The following is a 21360-nucleotide window of genomic DNA, read 5'->3' as shown; positions in this document are numbered from 1 at the left end:
TGGGGAGGAAGAGGCAGGCGGATCTCTGTGAGTTCGAGGCCAACCTGGTCTACAAGAGCTAGTTCCGGGACAGTCTCCAAAAGCTACAGAAGAAACCCTGTCTCGAAAAACAAAAAACAAAAACAAAAAAAAGTCCACTTTAAAATAATAGAAATATGGGGACTATAGAGGAGTCTCAGCCATTAAGAGCACTGACTGCTCTTCTAGAGGACCCAGATTTGATTCCCAGCACCCACATGGAGGCTCAAACCATCCACAACTCCAGTTACAGGGAATCAAACACCCTCTGACCCCTTAGGCATGAGGTACATATAAACTCACACATTACACACACACACTCAACTAAAAACATTTTTTTTTTCTGAGACAGGGTTTCTCTGTGTAGCCCTGGCTGTCCTGCAACTCGCTCTGTAGACCAAGCTGACCTCAAACTCAGAGATCCACCTGCCTCTGCCTCCCAAGTGCTGGTATTAAAGGCCACCACTCCTGGCCAATAATAAATATTTTTAAAGACAAACTTAAAAGTATATAGAAAAGTATCCCATTAACATGATTCAGAAGAAAGCTGAATTTGCTATATTACTATCACACTAGTAGACTTCAGAGCAAAGAATAAAATCAAGGATAGAGACTCACTTAACAAAGACAGAGGGGCTGGAGAGATGGCTCAGAGGTTAAGAGCATTGCCTGCTCTTCTAAAGGTCCTGAGTTCAATTCCCAGCAACCACATGGTGGCTCACAACCATCTCTAATGGGGTCTGGTGCCCTCTTCTGGCGTGAAGGCATACACACAGACAGAATATTGTATACATCATAAATAAATAAATAAATAAATATTTAAAAAAAAAAAAACAAAGACAGAGAAGTCAATTCATAGAATCACCAGAAGCATACAGCAATCCTAAATATGTATGTACCCACTGAGCGTCAATCCACCCAGACAAGAAAACAGAAAGCCGTCTTTCATGGCTAAAATACAGCATCAGCATTCTTGAACTAAAACTGAACACAGCCCAAAAATGGACTTAAGGCCTTCCTATGTACTACATGGCATGCATTTTTACTAATAAAAGTGCCATATCTCTCAGGAGTCCAAGGTACGCATTAAATAGTTTATCAAAAAGAAAAGAAAAAAGACAGCCAAGTCTGGTGACACAGACTGCTATCCCACAAGTCAAGAGGCTGAGCTGCACATGACTGCAAGTTCCAAGATCAGCTTACTGAGTGAGTTCCAGGTCATTCTGGGCCTGGGAATGTTAGTGAGAACTCTGTCTCGACAATCAGAATGAAAAAGGCCTGGGAATGTTAGTGAGAACTCTGTCTCGACAATCAGAATGAAAAAGGCCTGGGAATGTTAGTGAGAACTCTGTCTCGACAATCAGAATGAAAAAGGAGGGGTGAGGTCATACCTTGGTGGTAGAGTGCTTAGCACATGTCCAAGCCCCTGGTACGGCCCCCAGCGCAGAAGGAAGTTGATAACCTCAACAGCAGGCTAGTCAAAGTGAGGCAAAGCTGACTCACCTCTCGTACTGCCTGTCTCGTGCTGACGAAGTGCCCCGATGTCCCAAGTCCATGATTAAGAGAAGTAAAAGGAGACAGGGTATAAAGAAGAGTCCCAGGATTGCCACCCGCTGACGGAGAAACGGGCTCACTGTGGGCACAGTGAAGTACCAGGAGGCTGGGCAGAGGTAGGAAAAACTGATCCTGGAATGAGACAAACATCTGTTAAGCCTTAAATCTCTCCATAAGTGGCGCTTTAAAACTAGATGAAAGCCCTCAAAGCAAAAATGCATGACAGAAGGCTGTTCTTTTCATTCTCATACGAGAGAAAAGCACCTGTACGGCTCACAGTATTTTCTGTTAGTCAGTTCAGAAAGACCTGACCTGCTGTTTCCATGCCCACTAACAATGCTGTCAAGAAGCTAGACAGTTAGAAAAGTTGTTTAACTGATTTTTTTTTAATGCTTTAACAAATTATACACACAGAGGGACTTTTTAAAAAAAATCTCAGCTTTAACAGATACATAGTAAAAACTGAATCTGGCTCTCACTCCACCATCTTTCAGAGGCAACCATTGCTGCTCCCATGACCCCAGACTATGGACAGGAAATTAAGGCACTGGCCATTCAAAAGAATACCACATTGCCGTCTTTGCATACACCTGACCAGAATGCAAAGTTCAGGTGAAGCCTCGGACAAACCTCACTTTGTAAAAACCTCCCAGCGCCCGCCACCCACCCACTCAACCCGCTTACCACCCTCCACTGAGCCCCTTGCCAGAGATAACGGGTGGAAACCTTACCTAGCCATGGGTTCCCTTCAGTAGTCTAGACGTCTGTCACCTCCTTCTCCTTTTGCCCTGAGAGGGTGGCTTCCTTGTCCCCGGCATCTCCTAAGGCTGAAGCCTAGAAAGGGTTGGCCAGCTTTCAGACCGACGTCCAGAAGTGCCCAAAGATCTAGATCCCCGCAATGACAGCACACTTCCCTCCCACTGTACTGAGACCACACACCACTCCCTGTCGGGTCTCTCCCCTCCCCAACCCCCACCCTTACCCCGCGGGCCAAGAGGACCCTAAGCGCATCCCAGGCGCAAGGCTTTCTGCGGGCCGGCTCCGTGCTCGCGGAGCACGCCAGCCACCCCAGTGGTAAGAATGGGGGACCCCGCTTCCTTTTCCCGTCACTCTTCTCCCCGCAGCTCTCCCGCGATGCCACTCACGGGATCCCGAGGCCCGCTCGTCCCTCTTCACAGCCCAGTCTGGTCCTCAGCGGTTACCCGTGGCTCCCAGAGCAGCCGGAAGGAGGCCTGGCCGCCAGCGGCGCCACGTCCCCAAGGAAACCGCACCGAGCCAATGACTGCTGGGGACCCAGAGAAGCCCGCCCTGCGCGCAGCCGGAGCTGCAGACGAACCCGCCGCGTTCTCAAATTGAGAGTCTGTTCACAGCCGGGCCGGGCCAATGCTCAAGGGCGCCCGGCTCCGAATGCCCGCCTCCGGTTTAGAGCCGCTACCAATCGAAAAGGCGTCGCACCCAAGCTCCGCCTGGAGAGCGAGCGGTGGCCGGCACAGGTAAGAGACCGCCGCCGACTGTTGTGTCGCCAGCTCCCTGCGGGTGGCCTCCTCTGCTGCCGCTCCCACTGTTGGTCTTTCCTGTGGGTGAGTCTCGGGGTCTTCACCACAGCAGTGCACCCCTTGCCCACAACCTTTCTTCCCACAATGGCAGTTCCTCCATCCCGTTCCTTTGCCCACAAATTGATGTCCCAGGCTCACTGTCACCTCTCGTGATAGAAACATTATGGGAAAAAAAAATCTGGAGACTGATGTTTGCATCGAAGCGCTTCCGTCCTTCCTTCTGTCGATGGTCTACTGTGTGAGGATCATGAACATTTGTGTCATTGTCCTGAACATTATGGTGATACACACAAAAGCATCGGTCCTTTGGTGCTTTTATTCTTGCTGACACCATCCCTGAGTCTTGTAGTGAGAGCTGCAGGCAGGCCTGCTTTTCATCCCGCCCTGCTCCTGGTCACCTGGCTAGCTTATGCCCCGAAATTACAACACACAAATTGTATACATTTAAACACTGCCTGGCCCATTAGTTCCAGCCTCTTATTGTCTAATTGTTAATCTTGATTAACTCATTTCTAATAATCTGTGTAGCACCACAAACTGGTGTCTTACCAGGAAAGATTCAGCATGTCTGACCTGGTGGCTGGCTTCATGGCGACTGGCTCAGAGAGGAGAGGCATGGTGACTGCCTGAGGCATCTGCCTCACGTCCCTCTTCCCAGCATTCTGTTCTGTCTACTCTACCCACCTATGTTCTAACCTATTAGGCCAAGCAGTTTCTTTATTAATTAACCAATGAAATCATCAGATAGATAGAAGACACACCTACATCATTTCCCCTTTTTATGTTTAAACAAAAAAGGCTTTCACTTTAACATAGTAAAATTACATATAACAGAACAGTTATCAAGCAAGAATTAGTTACAATATTTAGATCTATTTTATCTTTTACCATAACAAAGGAAAACTATAACTATAACTAACCATTCTTCAACTCCATCAAAGACTCCAGAAGGATATAATATTACCTAAGTAAACAAGAAGTAAGCAACTTTCAAACTCTAGAAATGACAGAGACATCTCGCTGCCTGGACAGTCACCCAAAGTTCCTCTGTACCGTTGGGGCATCCATCTCTGGCCGACAGGCTCATAGTATCCAGCAGACTTTTCCATGAAGCAGGAAATTTCAAAGGCAATTCAGTCAGTATCTGCTGTGTCCTGCAGAATGTCTCACAGACTCTTTCATGAATCAGGAACCCCGAAAGATCATCTCACCTTTAGGCAAGTTCAGCAGTCCTCTCTCTGAAGGTTCTCTGTGTTCAGTTTATGCGACAGTCCAGGCAAGAGCAGTTTCTTGCCCAAATGGCTATCAAACTCCATAAGTAGGCTCTTCGATGCCCATCATCTTCTTGAAGTAGATTGGTGCTGCCAGAAGCAGATGTGTCTCATTGTCATGAAAAACCCTAAGTTATTAAAACATTTAAATGCCATATTCTGTAGTCTTTGAAAGATATTAGGAATGCCTATCTAACTAAAATATATCTCTATATATCTAGGAAATCTAACATGACTACAAGCCTAACTATTATCGATGATTATCCATTAACAACCTATATTTCCTAATTATACATTACATTCTTAAATGAACTATACAATCACAATACCTTAATCAAGAGCAGAAATACATATACATATAACAAAGTTGACCTTAAGTTTAAATCACTAAAGCAAAATCCATATCAATGCAAATTATTCATATCTATATCATATCCCCTTTTAAATGTAAAAGAACATTTATAAACCATATTTGGGAACATGGGTGCAGTTTTTCTCTCTAAACTGTTTCCTGCTGTATGGGGGCGCTGTTAATCAGATCTTTCATGGTGTATCCTGTGTTCCAGGTTCATCTCAGTCAGCAGTTGAGTGAAGAAATTTTTTGAGGGTGTTCACAGCAACCTTTCAGGAGGGCATGATCTATCATACCATACTGGGACAGAAGCAATCCACAGGGTCTCATCCTCTGTGAAAACAAAAGAAGGACTGTTCCAAAGCATCATAACCTTAGATCCAAAATTGAGGTCAAGGTATTTTCAAAATATCTATGTTGGATTAGTTCAGCAGCATTTATAAACAAATATCTTTTAGCAGCTGTTGCTCCTTCCCCAGCATTCGAACAATTCAAAGAGAGAATAATAACATACAGTATCAAGATTCTCTGTGTATTTTCCATCTTTATGCGACTTTATTTTAACCTCTTTTTTATTTTTACTTTTACTTTTTGAGACAGGTTCTCTGTATATCTTTGTCCTGAAATAACTCTGTAGACCAGGCTGTTCTTGAACTCAGAGATCCCTCAGTCTCTGCCTCCACAGTGCTGGGATTAAAGGCGTGTGCTACCACACCTTGAACTCACAGAGATCTGTCTGCCTCTGCCTCCCAGGCATAGGGATTAAAGGCGTGTGCTACCATACCTTGAAGTCACAGAGGTCAATCTATCTCTACCTCCCAAGTGTTGGGATTAAAGGTGTGTACTTCCACACCCAACTACTTCCTTTTTTTCTTTTTTACTTTTAAGAACTTTAACCTTTAGCCTGCATATATTTTTAACACACCGTAAATCATTTAGAGGTTTTCTTTGTTTTTTAATCTTTCTTTACTGTTTCTCTCTTTTTCTGACCACACGAGTCTTTAATTTACCAAGCAATATCGGTAGGACTAAAGCTGTGGCTTTGACAGCTAGATCCAGCCCATTCCTTAGCTTTCCAGCCTCATGGCAGCGGTACTGGTTAGAGCCATGTTCATTGCCAGAACTCTACAGTGTTTCAAGGTCCCTGCCAGCAAGCAAGCTGCAGCATTCTGCTCATAGACCACAGTCAGTCCGACTGCCTGCCTGAAAGAGTCAGAGTTTGCCCTGGCAGGATGGCCCAGAAAGCCAGCATTTTAAAACAGCGCAGTTTTTTCCTGCTACGGCTGAAAACTGAAAAGCATGCATTCAGCTTTCATCAGCATCATTTAAGTGTTCATGGCAAGACCTCTTAAAAGAGCTGCAAGCTTTGCAACTAAAGCTGAGTCAGGGAGCCTCTCTTAGATGAGAGCACTTGCTTGCCTCTAGCAAGCAGAGTAGACCCGAGAAATTGCTGCTACCAAGAAAACTGGCTTTAGTCTATTCTTTCCCAAGCTTTCTCAGGCTTTCTGTGGATTTAGTTATCCACGTGGGCACCATTCTGTAGTGAGAGCTGCAGGCAGGCCTGCTTTTCATCCCGCCCTGCTCCTGGCCACCTGGCTAGCTTATGCCCTGAAATAACAACACACAAATTGTATACATTTAAACACTGCCTGGCCCATTAGTTCCAGCCTCTTATTGTCTAATTGTTAATCTTGATTAACTCATTTCTAATAATCTGTGTAGCACCACAAAGTGGTGTCTTACCAGGAAAGATTCAGCATGTCTGACCTGGTGGCTGGCTTCATGGCAACTGGCTCAGAGAGGAGAGGCATGGCGACTGCCTGAGGCATCTGCCTCACGTCCCTCTTCCCAGCATTCTGTTCTGTCTACTCTACCCACCTATGTTCTAACCTATTAGGCCAAGCAGTTTATTAATTAACCAATGAAATCATCAGATAGATAGAAGACACACCTACATCAGAGTCTCATTTGCATGAAGAACCCCCTGGAATGACAGAAGTCTAAGGTTTTCTCAACCTGTCCACAGTACACCCACGGCGTCTCCTCGCCTCTTGGTTAAGCTCCTCACGTACCCTTGCGGGTCTGGACTGGATAGTTTTTGTTCATTCTAGTTCTTTTTCCACCTGCTTTGCCTAATCAGCCCCTGCGCACCTCTTACCTTTTGGCTTAAGGAGCGTCTTCCTCCCAGAATCTTACTTGACCCACATATCTGTTTATAAACTCCTCTGTTCCAGTTACCCCTTGAATTACAATCATGTTCCTGTCTGCTCCACTAGCCAGAATACCCTTGAGGGCAGGACTCTGCTTTTACACATTCCCAAAGTCAGGCCACCCTTTCACACATTAAACACAGCTGTCTGAGGATATACTTGAACACTGGGACAGGGACGAAGACCAAGATGAAATCAATAGCGGCTGTTTCATTCAAAGCTGGCTGTAACGAGTGACAGTGACTGTCACTGCATTTGGCAGAAAATCGATGCTGTCAGGGGGAATATAACGGCTTAATAATGAAAGGAACACAGGTTCATATATCTGTGACTTCAGGGTGTTATTAATAGCAGAGAGAGGCTGAAGGCTGGGTGACTGAGTCAGAGTAGCATGTTCAGCATGGGCCTGAGTTGAGGAAAGGAGCAAATAAAAAAGAAGCTAGTTTGGGGGCTGGAGAGATGGCTTAGTGGTTAAGAGCACTACTACTCATTCCAGAGGACCTAGGGTTCAATTCCCAGCACCCACATGGCAGCTTACAGCTGTCTGTAGCTGCAGTTCCAGGGGATCCAACACCCTCACACAGACATACATTCAGACAAACACGAATGCACATAAAATTAAAAACAAATTATTTAAGCCAGGCAGTAGTGACTCACACCTTTAATTGTAGCACTTGGGAGGCAAAGGAGTTCGAGGCCAGTCTGGTCTACAAAATGAGTTCCAGGACAGCCAGGACTGTTACACAGGGAAACCCTGTCTTGAAAAACCAAAAAAGAAAGAAAAGAAAGCTCGCTGGAGGTTTTGGCCCACACTTTTAATCCTACCACTTGGGAGGCAGAGGCAGGCAGATGTCTGTTAGTTTGAGGCCAGCCTGGTCTGCACAGTGAGTTCCAGGAGAAGAAGGACAAAGAAGAAAGACCCTGTCAAAGGAGGAGGAGAAGAGGGGAGGGGTGGAAAAGAATTGATGAGGCCCTGCTTGGTCTGGCTGATTGCTGCAGGGGCTGCTCATCTGTGATCTTTGTCTCGTTTGTCTTTCCCTTCCGCTACTCTGTCTATCAGGTTGCCATCTTGACTTGTCCTTTTGCCTTGAACTCTCATCTCTCAACTTTCTTCTCTAACCTTAAATAGCACATGGCTTTAGTGTTATACTTAACCTGGGACACTGAGGAAAAAGTGTGGGGGCTGGGAATGGAGGTCAGCCGGTAGTGTTTTCCTGGCACAGACCTTGAAACCCTGTGTTTGACCCCCAGCATCACACTAAAACAAAAATAAAATAAAAATAAAAAAACCTGAGCATAGCAGTGCATGTCTATAATCCCTACAGTCGGAGGGAGAGGTGAAGGATCAGAAGTTCAAAGTCATTGTCTTAGGCAGCAGGAGGAGACTATGTGCTACCCTAGGGCAGGCTTGAGCTTTTGAGACCTCAAAGCCTGCGTCCAATGACTCACTTCCTCCAGCAAGGCCACACCTCCCAATAGTGCCAGTCTCTATGGGCCTAAGGAGCCATTTCCATTCCAACCGTCACAGTCATCCTCTGATACATTGCGCATTTGAGGCTAGCCTGAGCTACATGAGACCCTGGTCTCGAAAAAGCAAAGGTGGGACGGGGCTTGATGGCTGAGTCCTTTAACCCCAGCACCACACTAGGAAGCTGAGGGGAAAGATTGCTGTGAGGCAGTCTGGACTACTCGGTGAGACCTTACCCTAAACACACACACACATACACACTCATGCACACACACACAGGCACACACTCGTGCACACACACATTCATGCAAACACATGCACATTGCATAAAATTTGTATTAATCACAAAATTATATAAATATCAGATAATGTATTATTCCTGAAAACAGTTCAGTGCCTGAAGAAAGGAAGACATAGAAATAATTCAAAGGTTGTTTTGAAATACTTTTTTTTAAGTTCTTGAAATTTTATTCTTTGAGTTCTAAGTCTAAAATATGTACATTTAAAACTCCAGTACTCTGCCACATAGGTGTTTTAGAAGAGATGAAATATCTGATTATCTTACCTTTTTGTAGTAGGAGACTGCTTGTTGGTTTCCTGGCTGTCCAGACCCGAATAATTATACAGAAACTGTATTAATTACAACACTGTTTGGCCTATTAGCTCAGGCTTCTTATTAAGTAACTCTTCATCTTAACCCATTTCTACTAATCTGTGTATCATCACGAGGCTGTGGCCTACTGGTAAGGCTCCAGCGTGTTCTTCTCCTTTGGCAGCTACATGGCCTCTCTCTGACTTCACCTTCTTTCCTCCTCTATCTCTGCTGGGAATTCCCGCCTACTTCTATTCTGCCCTGCCATAGGCCAAAACAGCTTTATTCATTAATCAATAAAGCAACACATATACAGAAGCACCTCCCACATCACTACCTTAAAGAGTATCTAATTCATAGGGTTTATAAGCTACATTACCTTTACAATCCAAAGGGGCATTGAACCATCCTCTAAAGTTAGAATGTATAACTACTGTCATAAAACAGAAAACTGTGTTTTAATCCCAAGAGTTTCTCATGACACTTTCCTTGACAGCTGGTTTGGGCAGTACTTCCTCTAATAAATCCACCTGCCCCAGGCGTGTGTTCAGCATGATTCTCTTCAAAGCCCTGCCATGCTTATCTGATTAGCAGTTCACAAGGTTGAGTTCTGAGGTTTCCAGGAAGCAGGCCAAATCAAAAAAGGTTAAAATCATTTCTCTGCCTCATTTGCTGTAGCGCAACAACACATAGAAAGCCATATTTCAAAACAGGCTTTTTAACTGCTCCTTAAAGGCTTGTCTGCACTTACATTAAAATTTTTATCAAGGGCTGGAGAGATGGCTCAGAGGTTAAGAGCACTGACTGCTCTTCCAGAGGTCCTGAGTTCAATTCCCAGCAACCACATGGTGTTTCACAACCATCTGTAATGAGATCTGGTGCCCTCTTCTGGCCTGCAAGTACACATGCAAGCAGAACACTGTATATGTAATAAATAAATAAATCTTAAAAAAAAGTTATCAAGACGCCTCTCTCATTTTGGCACCCTTCCGTTCCCTGGAGATTTTGTGCACTTGCTCTTCCTTCACCCTGCCACATGCTGGCCTCTCAGCCTGTATTAAAATATGTCTCTAGTAGGACCCTCCTTAACCACCTTATTTAAAACTGTAGCTCTTCCCACTCACACCCAATTGTCCATATTTCCTATATCATTGTTTTACTGCAAAGTATTTTACTCATCCAGCAGTTATTTTGTTTTCCAGTACTTGATTTTGTATCTAGGGCTGCTCTCATGCTTGGCAAAAACATTCCACTGAGCAACATCCCCAATCTTACTTACTGGTTTACTGTCTGTCTCCCTACAGCTAGGATAACAATTCCATCAAAGCAAAAATATGACTTTGAAAATGAAACAGAAAGCTCATATGTGAGGTACATATATAAGTATCTCAAAGAAATATTGTGAAATAAAGATACTGCTGAAACTGGACATGGTGATACGTAGTGCTACTGTAGTGCTACTGTCTCAACAGGACAGCCAGCCTATAAATAACGACATAGAAACGATACTAATTATGAAAGCTAGGTCTTTAGCTCACGCTCGCCTCAACTAGCTCTCATAACTTAACCAATTAATATTAATCTATGTCCTGTCACATGGCATTGCCTCTCTTCCATCTTGCATCTCCTGTTTCCTTTCTGTCTGGCTGGTGACTCTGCCTTTCTTCTTCCCAGAGTTCTCTCATTCTCTCTGTGTCTGAAAGTCCCATCTGTACCTCCTGCCTAGCTATTGACCATTCAGCTTCCTAATACACCAACCGGAGCAACACATCTTCACACAGTGTACAGATATCCCACAATGGTGATGTGCATCTCGAATCCTAGCCCTTGTGGAACTAAGACAGAAGAATGGGAGACTTGATGTCAACCCAGTTAAATAGCAAGACCTTGTGCCCAAAACTGAAAAGAACGAACCAAACACTGATAACTGACAACAATAATAAATAATAAATAAATAATAAGTAAAATTTTAAAAATTATGTATTAGTCAAGGTTCTTCAGAGGAACAGAACTGATACATATAGAAACAGAACCGATATATATATAGATAGATAGATAGATAGATAGATAGATACAGAATCGATACATACAGATACAGAACCAGTACATATAGATACAGAACCGGTACATATAGACATAGAACCGATACATATAGATACAGAACTGATACATATAGATACAGAACCGATACATATAGATACAGAACTGATACATATAATCCCACTGAGTCACATCCACATATATGAAAGGTATTTATTAGACAGGCTTACAGACTGTGGTCCAGCTAGTCCAACAATGGTTTTCTATCAATGGATGATCCAAGAATCCAGTAGTTGTTTAGTCCACAGGGCTTAAAGTCACAGTATATGCTAGAATCCTGAAGAAGTTGACTATAATGCCAGTTAAGGAATGAACTTGCCAACAAGTGTGCAACAAGAGAGAGTGTCCGCTTTCCATGTTCTTTAGATAGTCTGCAAGAAGAAGGTGCGGCCCAGATTAAAGGTGGATCTTCCTAATAGGTTTTCTGTAGCCCGATAATAGGTTTCCCCAATAATGCAGTAAGCTAGATCAAGCCAAATTGAAAAAGTAAAAGAACAGGTTTATTTGAGCAAAGCAACTCTGAGGTGAGTTCCAGTCCCAGAGATCTAGGCAAGAGAAGTCACGAACCTAAACTAAAGCAGGGAGATTATATAGCCTGTAGGCGAGGGGTGATGGCATGTCCGCCACAAGCTGGGTGAGTGCCAAGTGTTATCAAAAGCTGGACGCTTCAGGTGGGGTCTTGGGCTGCTGGCAACTTCAGGGGAGGAGCTGCCATAGCTGCCAAGAATGTGGAACTGGGACTTTTGTTACCTTTTCGTTGCTGGAGATTCTCTGAGAGGGCAGGATTTGGAGAGAGAGAGAGAGGGGGGGGGGGGGGCATGGGCCTTCTCAGACTGCAGGAATGAGCTAGAGGTTCCAACCAAATACTTCCAACCTCAAAAGATCTGGATTAAAGGTGGCTCTTCCCACTTCAAATGACTTAATAAAACAATCTCTTACAGGTATATGCAGCCACTTGGATTTCAATAATTCCAAATATAATCAAGTTGACAACCAAGAATAGCCACTATATATACCATATTTATAAAAACTAATTTGAGGGGCTGGAGAGATGGCTCAGCGGTTAAGAGCATTGCCTGCTCTTCCAAAGGTCCTGGATTCAATCCCCGGCGACCACATGGTGGCTCACAACCATCTGTAATGAGGTCCGGCGCCCTCTTCTGGCCTGCAGACATACATGCAGACAGAATATTGTATACATAATAAATAAATAAATATTAAAAAAACTAATTTGAAATAAATAATAATCTTAGATACAATGGCTAAAACTCTAATACTTGTAAAAGAAAAAGAAATGAGAAACCTTAGTGGTGTAGGAGGTTCTTCTGTTCATGTGTTGGTTTCATTGGTTAATGAATAAAGAAACTGCCTTGGCCTGTTGATAGGGCAGAACTTAGTTAGGCAGGGAAAACAGAACTGAATGCTGGGAGGAAGAAAGCAGAGTCAGAGAGACGCCATAGATCCTCTGCCTGAGACAGATGCCAGTTAGAATCTTTCCCGGCAAGCCACTGCCACATGGCGATATACAGATTAATAGAAATGGGTTAAATCAAGATGTAAGAATTAGCCAATAAGAGGCTAGAACTAATGGACCAAATAGTGATTTAATTAATACAATTTTCTGTGTGGTTATTTCAGGGCTAAGCTAGCCGGGTAGCCAGGATGAACAAGTGGCCTCTCCCCTGCAACACCTTAGTAATGTTGTGGGATGTTTGAACACTGTGTGAAGGTGGATTGCTGTGATTGGTGTAATAAAAAGCTTAATGGACAATAGCTAGAGAGGAGGTATCTGCAAAATTTCTGGGGAGAGAAAGGAAGAAGAGGAAGAACCTAGGCACAGGGGAGAAGTCACATGACACAGAGAGGAAACAGAAGGTGCAAGATGAAATAGCAGTAATGCCATATGTAAATTAATGTAAATGGGTTAAATTATAAGAGCTAGTTAGGAACAAGCCTAAGCTATAGGCCGACCTTTCATAATTAATAAGAAGTCTCTGTGTCATTATTTGGGAGCTGGCTAGTGGGACATAAGAAGACTTGTTTCCAGGCCTTAGGCCTGAAGAACGCCTTAACACTTGAAAATAAAAGCAAGCCCGACAATAGAGACTTTAAGATGTGGTCTTTGTCTTAGTTAGGGCTTCTATTGCTGTGAAGAGTCACCATGACCACGGCAACTCTTATAAGGGAAAATATTTCATTGGGGCTGTCTTACAGTTTCAGAGGTTTGGTTCATTTTCATCATGGCAGGAAACATGGAAGCATCCAGGCATGATGGGAAAACTATCAACCAATCACATCTTGTTAGGGTGTGGTTACCTGTAGCCCAGATAGCAAAACTGGCAGGACACAGGCGTGCTCTCTCTCTGCACGGTGCCCACGGGACCCATTGGATTTCGGACCTCCCATTCTTGTAGCGTGAGTTTCCCCTTTTTAATTATTAAAAAAATAACTGTTATTCTTGAGCTGGTCTGGTTATTTACCGTACCAACCTAATTCGTCAACACTTGGTGCCTGAACATGGGGCCACTACATTTCTGTGCGCCCAGTGCCGTTTGCATGCACTGCAGCCACAGACATAGAACACCCCCTCTGCCCACCGCTCGTGCACTCCGGGGTCCCTGTGCCCCCTCGGCTTCCCTTGGCTCTGGGCCCCCGCGCCCAGCTCCCCGCTCCTGGCAGCCACCACAAGCGCTGGACCCCTGATGGGAATATTTGTGAGTTATTGTTTTTAGACAGTTATATTGTATCGATTCTTGTATACTGATACAAAGTTAAATTATATTGAATATCATATGCATGTATGCTTCTACCTCTGTTTAAAACATTGTTTATGTATTGATATATATATATATATTTACCATATTGCACTGTACATTACTGCCTCTGATCAAGATACATTTAAAGGTCATGTCCTCATTTATTGCACAGTTGTTTATTGTCTTAATCTTTAAGTTAGATAGGTATTAAAAATTATAGCTCAATAGTCATCTATGTTTGTTATATTTATAATTAGGCTAATCAGGTTCTTTAGATACATAGAGATTATATTCAGTATAGATAGTATAATCTTCAACCTCTTCAAAGAGCTGTAGAAAATGGCCTTTAATCTAACCTAGAGTTCCATGGTAATGAGACACAATCGCTCCTGGCAACACTGATCTATTCCCAAGAGAATGTTAAGCGCCAAAGACACTCTACCTGGAGCCTTTCTTCTTGGCAGAACTGGCCTTTGGACAAAGAAATGCCCCTACCTCAACCACTGACAGAGATACAGAGTATCCATAAATGGATAAAACAGGACTGTCATATCCTGCCAAGACAGGGTAAGATAGTTTTGAAAAGTTTCTTGCCTTTGAAAATGGTATGTCAGTTAGCCAAAGTTGGTTGCTTCAACATTGCAAATGAGACTTTGGGTGATTGCCCAGGTAGTCAGTTGTCTCTGTCATTTGGTGCACATTTTGAAAGTTTCTCAATTGCACTTCCTGTTTACTCAAGTAATATTGTTTCCCTTCTCAGATCTTTGATGGAGTTAAAGATGAGATAATTATAGTTACCTTCCTCATGATTTAGCCAAGCTTAATTTCAATATAATAGACTCCTTAAAATAAAATGTTTAGTAAAACTTTTGTTATGTGTTCCTTGCTTAATGTTGTTTATTGTTTGTAATTTTATATTTGGTATCTGTTCCTATTGTATATAGTTATATTGGGTTTGGATAGATCTTGTTTAGACGAAAGGGGGAGATGATGGGAAAACTCTGTCAACCAATCACATCTAGTTAGGGTGTGGCTACCTGTGGCCCAGATAGCAAAACTGGCAGGACACAGGCACGCTCTCTCTCTGCGCGGTGCCCGCCGGACCCATTGGATTTCTGACTTCCCACTCTTGTAGCGTGAGTTTCCCCTTTTCAACTATTAAAAAATAACTGTTAATCTTGAGCTGGTCTGGTTATTTACCGTACCAACCTAATCAGCACAGGCAGATATGGTGCTGGAGAAGGAGCTGAGAGTTCTACATCTTGATCTGAGACCTTAAAGTCGGCATCCATGGTGACACACTTCCTCCAACAAGGCCACACTCCTAATAGTGCCACTCCCTATGGGCCAAGCATTCAAACACATGAGTCTATGGGGGCCGTTCCTATTCTAACCATCACAGTCTTTATTAAAATAAGACCTACTCTTTAAAAATTTTTATTAGGAAAATAAAAGATAAGCTACACACTGCAGGGGGGATATTTGTAAATCATGTATTTAATAAAGGACTTGTATAGTGATATAAAAAGAATTCTTAAAACTAAAGAAGAAAATTTCCCAAATATAAATGGAAAGTATTCGAACACTATACCAGAAAAGACTCACACATAGCACAAGAAGTCAGTTTCAACATTAATCATTGATAAAATCCAAACTAAAAACTACAATGAAATATATATATATATAATTTAAAATGGCAATAGTTCATTTTGGAACACACCTATAATCCTAGCACTTGGAAAGCAGAAACAGTAGGATCAAGAGTTTAAGGCCAGCCTGGGGTACATAGAGAGTTTGAGGCCAGCCTCAGCTAGTGAAACCCAGTATTTGGTCATAACCTTAAGGATAAGGTGCTTGGTACTGCTGCAGCACAAGCCTGGGAATAACAGAATGGAAATGTACAAAAACTCCCAAGTCCTTGATAGCATCATCAACTAAAACTGATAGAGATTAAAGTGTTTGATAATACTCAATGGTGTTGTCCTAGTGTCTACTTATGTAGTCCAGGTTGACCTGGAACTTAATGTGCAGCTGAGAATGATACAATAATTTGCCAAGAATGTGGTCCCCTCACTACTATCTCATAGAGACACATAAGCAGCCCCCTGGAGAGGCCAGAGTGGAAAGGAACTGAAGCCACCTGCCAATAACCAGCTTTGGCTTGCCAGTCACGTGAGGCAGCCATTGGAGTGATACTCCTGCCATCCTGGCAAGTCTTCAGCTATCTGTAATCCCAGACAACTGTATCAGATTCCCCACCACAGAGATAATAAATGTTTATTGTTTTAAGCCACTAAATGTTGTGGTAATTCGTCACTGAACAGCAGATAACCCATATACAACCACACAGGCTTAAAGAAAATGTATACATTGGGAGTACCTTATAAGCCCTTCATAATAGGTTATTTTCACTGTAATGTATGGATGTCTATTTTTCACAGGACTGCTGCTCATGCCTCCTCCCTGGCCCCTCTGCCTCTCTCATCTTTCTTGGCCACTTAGGACAGGCCTGAGCATTTGAATAACTGACGTCCAACAGGTAACTCTTGGGTTGAGCCAATTAATCCAAGAGTAGTTCTGGACAGATTGTAACTGGGGGGATAGCTTCCTATTTTACCTGTTCTGGTGTAGCTGGAGTTGATGATGTAAAAGTCTAAATTTCTCTCCCCATTACCACCACCACTATCTACCCTGATCCACGCACCCCCATAGGCTCCTGTTATCAGTTTAGGCTGCCCTTGAACTCAGATCCTTCCGCCCCAGCCTCCAAAGTGTTAAGATTAAAAGTTTACACGGTCACACCTGGAATATCTGCCCTGTAGGTGCTAATTTGTCCTGGGTAATTTATAAAGATGAGGAAGATTAAGAGGTCAAAAGTTGACTCATTAAGAGAATTAAAAGAGCCGGTGGTGGTGCAGCTTTATTTCCAGGACAGGTCTTTATTCCCAGGACAGGGACTGAAGGAGGCAGAGGCAGGTGAATTTCTGTGAGTTTGAAGCTAGCCTGGTTAACAGAGCTAGTTCCAGGACACTCAGGACTACAAAATGAAACCCTGTCTCCAAAAAAAAAAAAAAAAAAAAAAAAAAGACAGAAAAAAATTAAAAGAGGGGTAGGGATAAGTAAGAGCCTAGATGTGGGTGCAATAAAAATGTAAGCAGGGTGCTGGGGGCTCAGCTGTAGAGTGCTTGCCTAGCATGTGTGTGACCCTGGGTCCAATATCACATCAGCTGGGGAAAAGGGGGGGAGAGGGAAGAGGCAGGGAGAGAGAGAGAGAGAGAGAGAGAGAAGAATATGAGTTAATTAATCAATAATATGGAGTATATAAAAGTACAACCAGGAGAAGAGTCAGGAAAACCCCATACAGATAGCTCAGGAGGCCTATGGTCTGAGGTCTACAGGTGCTGCCCTAAGCTATTTGTTGATGATGAAGTTGTAATTGTTAATGTTTGCTGCCTCCAGAACATTGTTTGGTTGTTTTGATAGTGTGCCCCGTATTTATACCACCAAGCATTAAAAAGTTACAACCAATCCAAACCTCATTCCTGCTGATAGCCTACGTTCTTTGTATGCCAAGGACAACAGGCCATTACTTTATTTGGTAACAATCAGTAAAGCTTTTTGTTGTTGTTGTTTAATTGAGATAAGATCTACTCATGTAGGCCAGCTTAGCCTCATACTACTAGGTAGCTGAGGATTGGCCTTCAGCCACTGATCCTTCCAAGGGCTGAGATGACCAGCAAGTACCACTATGCACAGCTGAGGAGCACTTCCTAATTCTAGCCACTTTATGTAAGGGTTCGTCTAGTCTTCATGAAGCTAAGTTCATACAGTGATTAAGAACACACATGACCTGGGCCTGGAGTTCACAGATGCTGTTGTGAGATAATGTCAAATTTACTACTGTAGTCTAGCAACAAGATGATTGCATAAGCAAGTGTCCTGGTTTGCATTCTGTTGCTATGAGGAAACCCTGAGGAGAAGCAGCTTGGGAAGGGAAGGGGTTTATTTGGCTTACACTTTCAAGTCCAGGTCTGTCACTGAGAGAAGCCAGGGCAGAAATTCTAGCAGGAACTGAAACATAAACCACGGAGGAAGGCCACTTAATGGCTTCTCATTTAGCTTTCTGGTACAGTCTCGGCTCTTTTGCCGTGGGATGGGTTGCCCACTTTGGGTTGGACTTTCCCACATCTATCAAAAACCAAGACAATTCCCAACAGAAAGAGCAACAGGCCAATCCAATCTGGGCAACTCCTCAATTGAGACACCTTCCTCGAGTAACTCTTGGTTGTGTCAAACTAACAAAAAAACCCAAAACAAACAAAGAGACAAAAAACAGGACAAGCAAAGGACATTTCAGTTTGTTGTTTGGGAGGGGGTAATATGATGTCATGTATTCCTGCAATGGTTCACAGACATTTATAAAGGAAAAGTAAATAATAGTAATATCATTTTTTTTTTTTTGAAACAGGGTTTCTCTGTGTAGCCTTGGCTGTCCTGGAACTTGCTCTGTAGACCAGGCCAGCCTTGAACTCAGAGATGCTCTTGCTTCTGTCTCTTGAGTACAGGGATTAAAAAGGTATGAGCCACCCCACGAAACCACTAACAGTATTAATAGCAAGCAGCATTTGTTGAGTTCTGATTTTATGCCTAATAAAATACTAAGCATGGAACATTTTTTTCTTTTCTTGTTTTTTTGTTTTTGGGTTTTTTGTTTGTTTGTTTTTTGTTTTTGTTTTGTTTTGATATAGGGTTTCTCTGTGTATACCTGGCTATCTTAGAACTCACTTTATAGACCAGGCTGGCCTTGAACTCAAAGATCTGCCTACCTCTAGTCTACCAGAGTGCTGGGATGAAAGGCCTGAGCCACCACCACAGGCTAACATTCTTTCTTTTTCTAATTTAACTCTCATCATAATACCTGCTGTGTAACAGTTTCCTGAATACTAAAACATTCTATCTTGTAGAAAATTCCCAAAACTCCTTAAGCAGAAAGGGAAACAACTCAAAAAAGTTTCAGGAAGTCCCTGAAACTTACCAAACCCAGTAGGCCCTTCCCTGTCAAAGTAAACAAGAAAAGCTAAGAGTCCTCCCTAACCAAGTGAAGCTGAGCGGCAAAGAAGAATCTCAAAAAAGTTTCACGGAAGACTCTGAGACCACCTGCTGCCTGGAAGAAGTTTAGATCAAACGAGGCACCTGGGAAGAATACTGTCCAACCTGCTGAGCTTCCTGCAGGCTGTGCGGTGTGCTCTAGGTCCCCAGCTTTTGTGAGCTGTCACCCACGCTGGGATGGGCTCTGATGATGCAGCTACCTTTGAGCCATTCCTGCTCCTATAGATAACCTCTCATCCATATTCCTGTAAGTAATCTCAATTAAAGCTCACGGTTCACCAAGTTGGACTTTGGTGTTGTCTGTGCTTGGCTGTCATGGGCTCCTTATCTGGGATGAGTAGAACTATATGTTCTGTCTTCCCAGGAAAGTTCTGTCACACAAGGACTGCTGTTGTAATTATCACCATGTTGCAGGGGAAGAAACTGAAGCTGAGATCTAGTAAGGGAGCTTGTACTGTTTTCTTTGCTCTCATTTCCTGATGGGGAATCAAGACAAAAATAGGATGGAATGAGTTAGATAGAGCTCTTCCTTCTCTTCCTTCCTTCCTCATTCTAATTCACTTTTGTCGCTTGTTACAAACTTCATCTAGAGAGGAAGCAGGCTGTGTTCATACTGTGTAATAAACTATGGAATATCCAGCCCTGGCCTTACAGCCCCTATAACCACAGCCACTTGGGGGACTGCAACCAGAGGATCACACGTTCAGAGTCTGCCTTGACTACAAGATGGATTTGAGGCCAGCCTGGGAGACATAGGGAGATCTTGTCTCAAAGTAAAAAAGCTGAGGAAGGGAGGGGCTCATGCTGAGAGAACTTGTCTGCAATCATAAAGCTCTGGTTTCAGTGTCCAGCACCACAGAACCCAAAACCACAGTAAGTTTATCTTCTTTGTAGGAATGAACAGCGAAAAGGATTTGGATGACTGTTCAGACTTAGAAAATCTGCAGTTGTCTGGGGAAACATTTACAGAACTTACAACATTTTGTCAATGCAATGCAGATACTAGAAATGTGAGCGAAAAGATTTGTTCTGAACAAAAAGAAACATTCGTTTTCTATGCCAAATTTTCTGTGTCTGTTCCAGCTTAGTTTAAGGAGAGAGCATGCACATGTGTGCAGGGAGAAGGAGACAGAGACACACACACGGGGGGGGGGGAGAGAGAGAGAGAGAGAGAGAGAGAGAGAGAGAGGGAGGAAGGGAGGGAAGGAGGGAGGGAGAGAGGGAGGGAGAGGGAGGGAGGGAGACTCCCTACTAAACACAACCAACAAAATGAGTAGTTTTCCTCAGTTTGTTTGAGCCTGCAATATTGCTGCCTACTCCGAATATTTCACATAAGTGGAATTCCAAGTGCTTTTGCTTCTGTCTTCCTTCATTAAACAGAAAGTTTTCAAGTTTTGTTCACAATATAGCAAGTATCAGCATGTACTGGTTTCCTTCCAAAGCTGAATTGTAGTCAAAGCGGTTCATTATTGCACACACGGACCCGTTCTTCCACTGATGGTACTAACTGGTGTGCACTTATCTCCTGGAACTGGATCCGGGAGTGAACTTACTGGGCCACACAGCAGTTCTGTTTAACTGTGTCTGGAGGTCAGGGGACAACTTAGAGGAGTCAGTTCTCTCCCCATCGTCATGGGTTCCAGGATCAAGTTCAGGCTGTGAGGTTTGAGCAGCAGGCACCATTACCCCCTGAGCCATCTCATCAGCCCCAGTTCAACCTTTCGAGGACCCACCAAGCTGACACAGCGGCTTGCACATTCCCATCACCAGAGCATGAGAATTCCGGTTTCTCCACACCCTCAGCAAAGGTTGTTTTCAGCCGTGATATGGTTTTCTGTTTGGTTTTGGACGCAGAATTTGTGTGGGTCCAGGTTGGCCTCAAACTGGAAATCCTCCTGCCTCAGCCTCCTAAGTGCTAGGAATACAGACTTATGCCATGGCTTGGTGGTTGTATTTTTATTAAAGCCATTGTATTGGGTATAAAGTGGCCAATAATCTTTGAGAAAGGAAAATGAAAATGTTGTCACAACTTAGATATCAAACAATGTAAGACACAAGTTCACTTGGACTTTTTTTTTTTTTCAAAAAAAAATTGTATATTAAATGTCTGCACCACAGGGAGTGTCATTCAGACTTTATTGTTTATTTTGAATAGCAGGGAACTGCCTTTGCAGCACGTTCTTAGCACCCGGCACAAAAATTAAAAAGTGTAAATCTTCAATATCCTAGTCCCAGAATAAATAGGTAAGACACAGCTCTTACCTGAATGAAATTAGACATCACCACCTGTGGCACGATTAATAAAAACCCAGAGACAGAAATTGGGGTTCAACCTGAAGGTCAGAAAAGCAAAACAATCAGCCACTGGCTCTTA

General features: G+C 43.3%; 1 protein-coding gene across 1 annotated transcript in view; it reads right to left on the bottom strand.

Annotated features, from left to right (window-relative positions):
- The window catches only part of Entpd7 (ectonucleoside triphosphate diphosphohydrolase 7), a 44660-nt gene extending 41764 nt beyond the window's left edge, over positions 1 to 2896 (bottom strand). Inside the window, exons 1-3 of the mRNA XM_038344120.1 lie at positions 2718 to 2896; positions 2304 to 2406; positions 1522 to 1704 (exon numbers count right to left, since the gene is read on the bottom strand). Coding sequence (XP_038200048.1) covers positions 1522 to 1704; positions 2304 to 2311 — 191 coding nt within the window. The 5' untranslated portion in view covers positions 2312 to 2406; positions 2718 to 2896. The remainder of the gene's footprint in view (positions 1 to 1521; positions 1705 to 2303; positions 2407 to 2717) is intronic.
- Between the last annotated feature and the right edge of the window lie 18464 nt (positions 2897 to 21360).

Source organism: Arvicola amphibius, chromosome 1 (assembly GCF_903992535.2).
Source record: "Arvicola amphibius chromosome 1, mArvAmp1.2, whole genome shotgun sequence".
Classification (NCBI taxonomy): domain Eukaryota; kingdom Metazoa; phylum Chordata; class Mammalia; order Rodentia; family Cricetidae; genus Arvicola; species Arvicola amphibius.
This window is presented reverse-complemented; position numbering and strand designations above follow the sequence as displayed.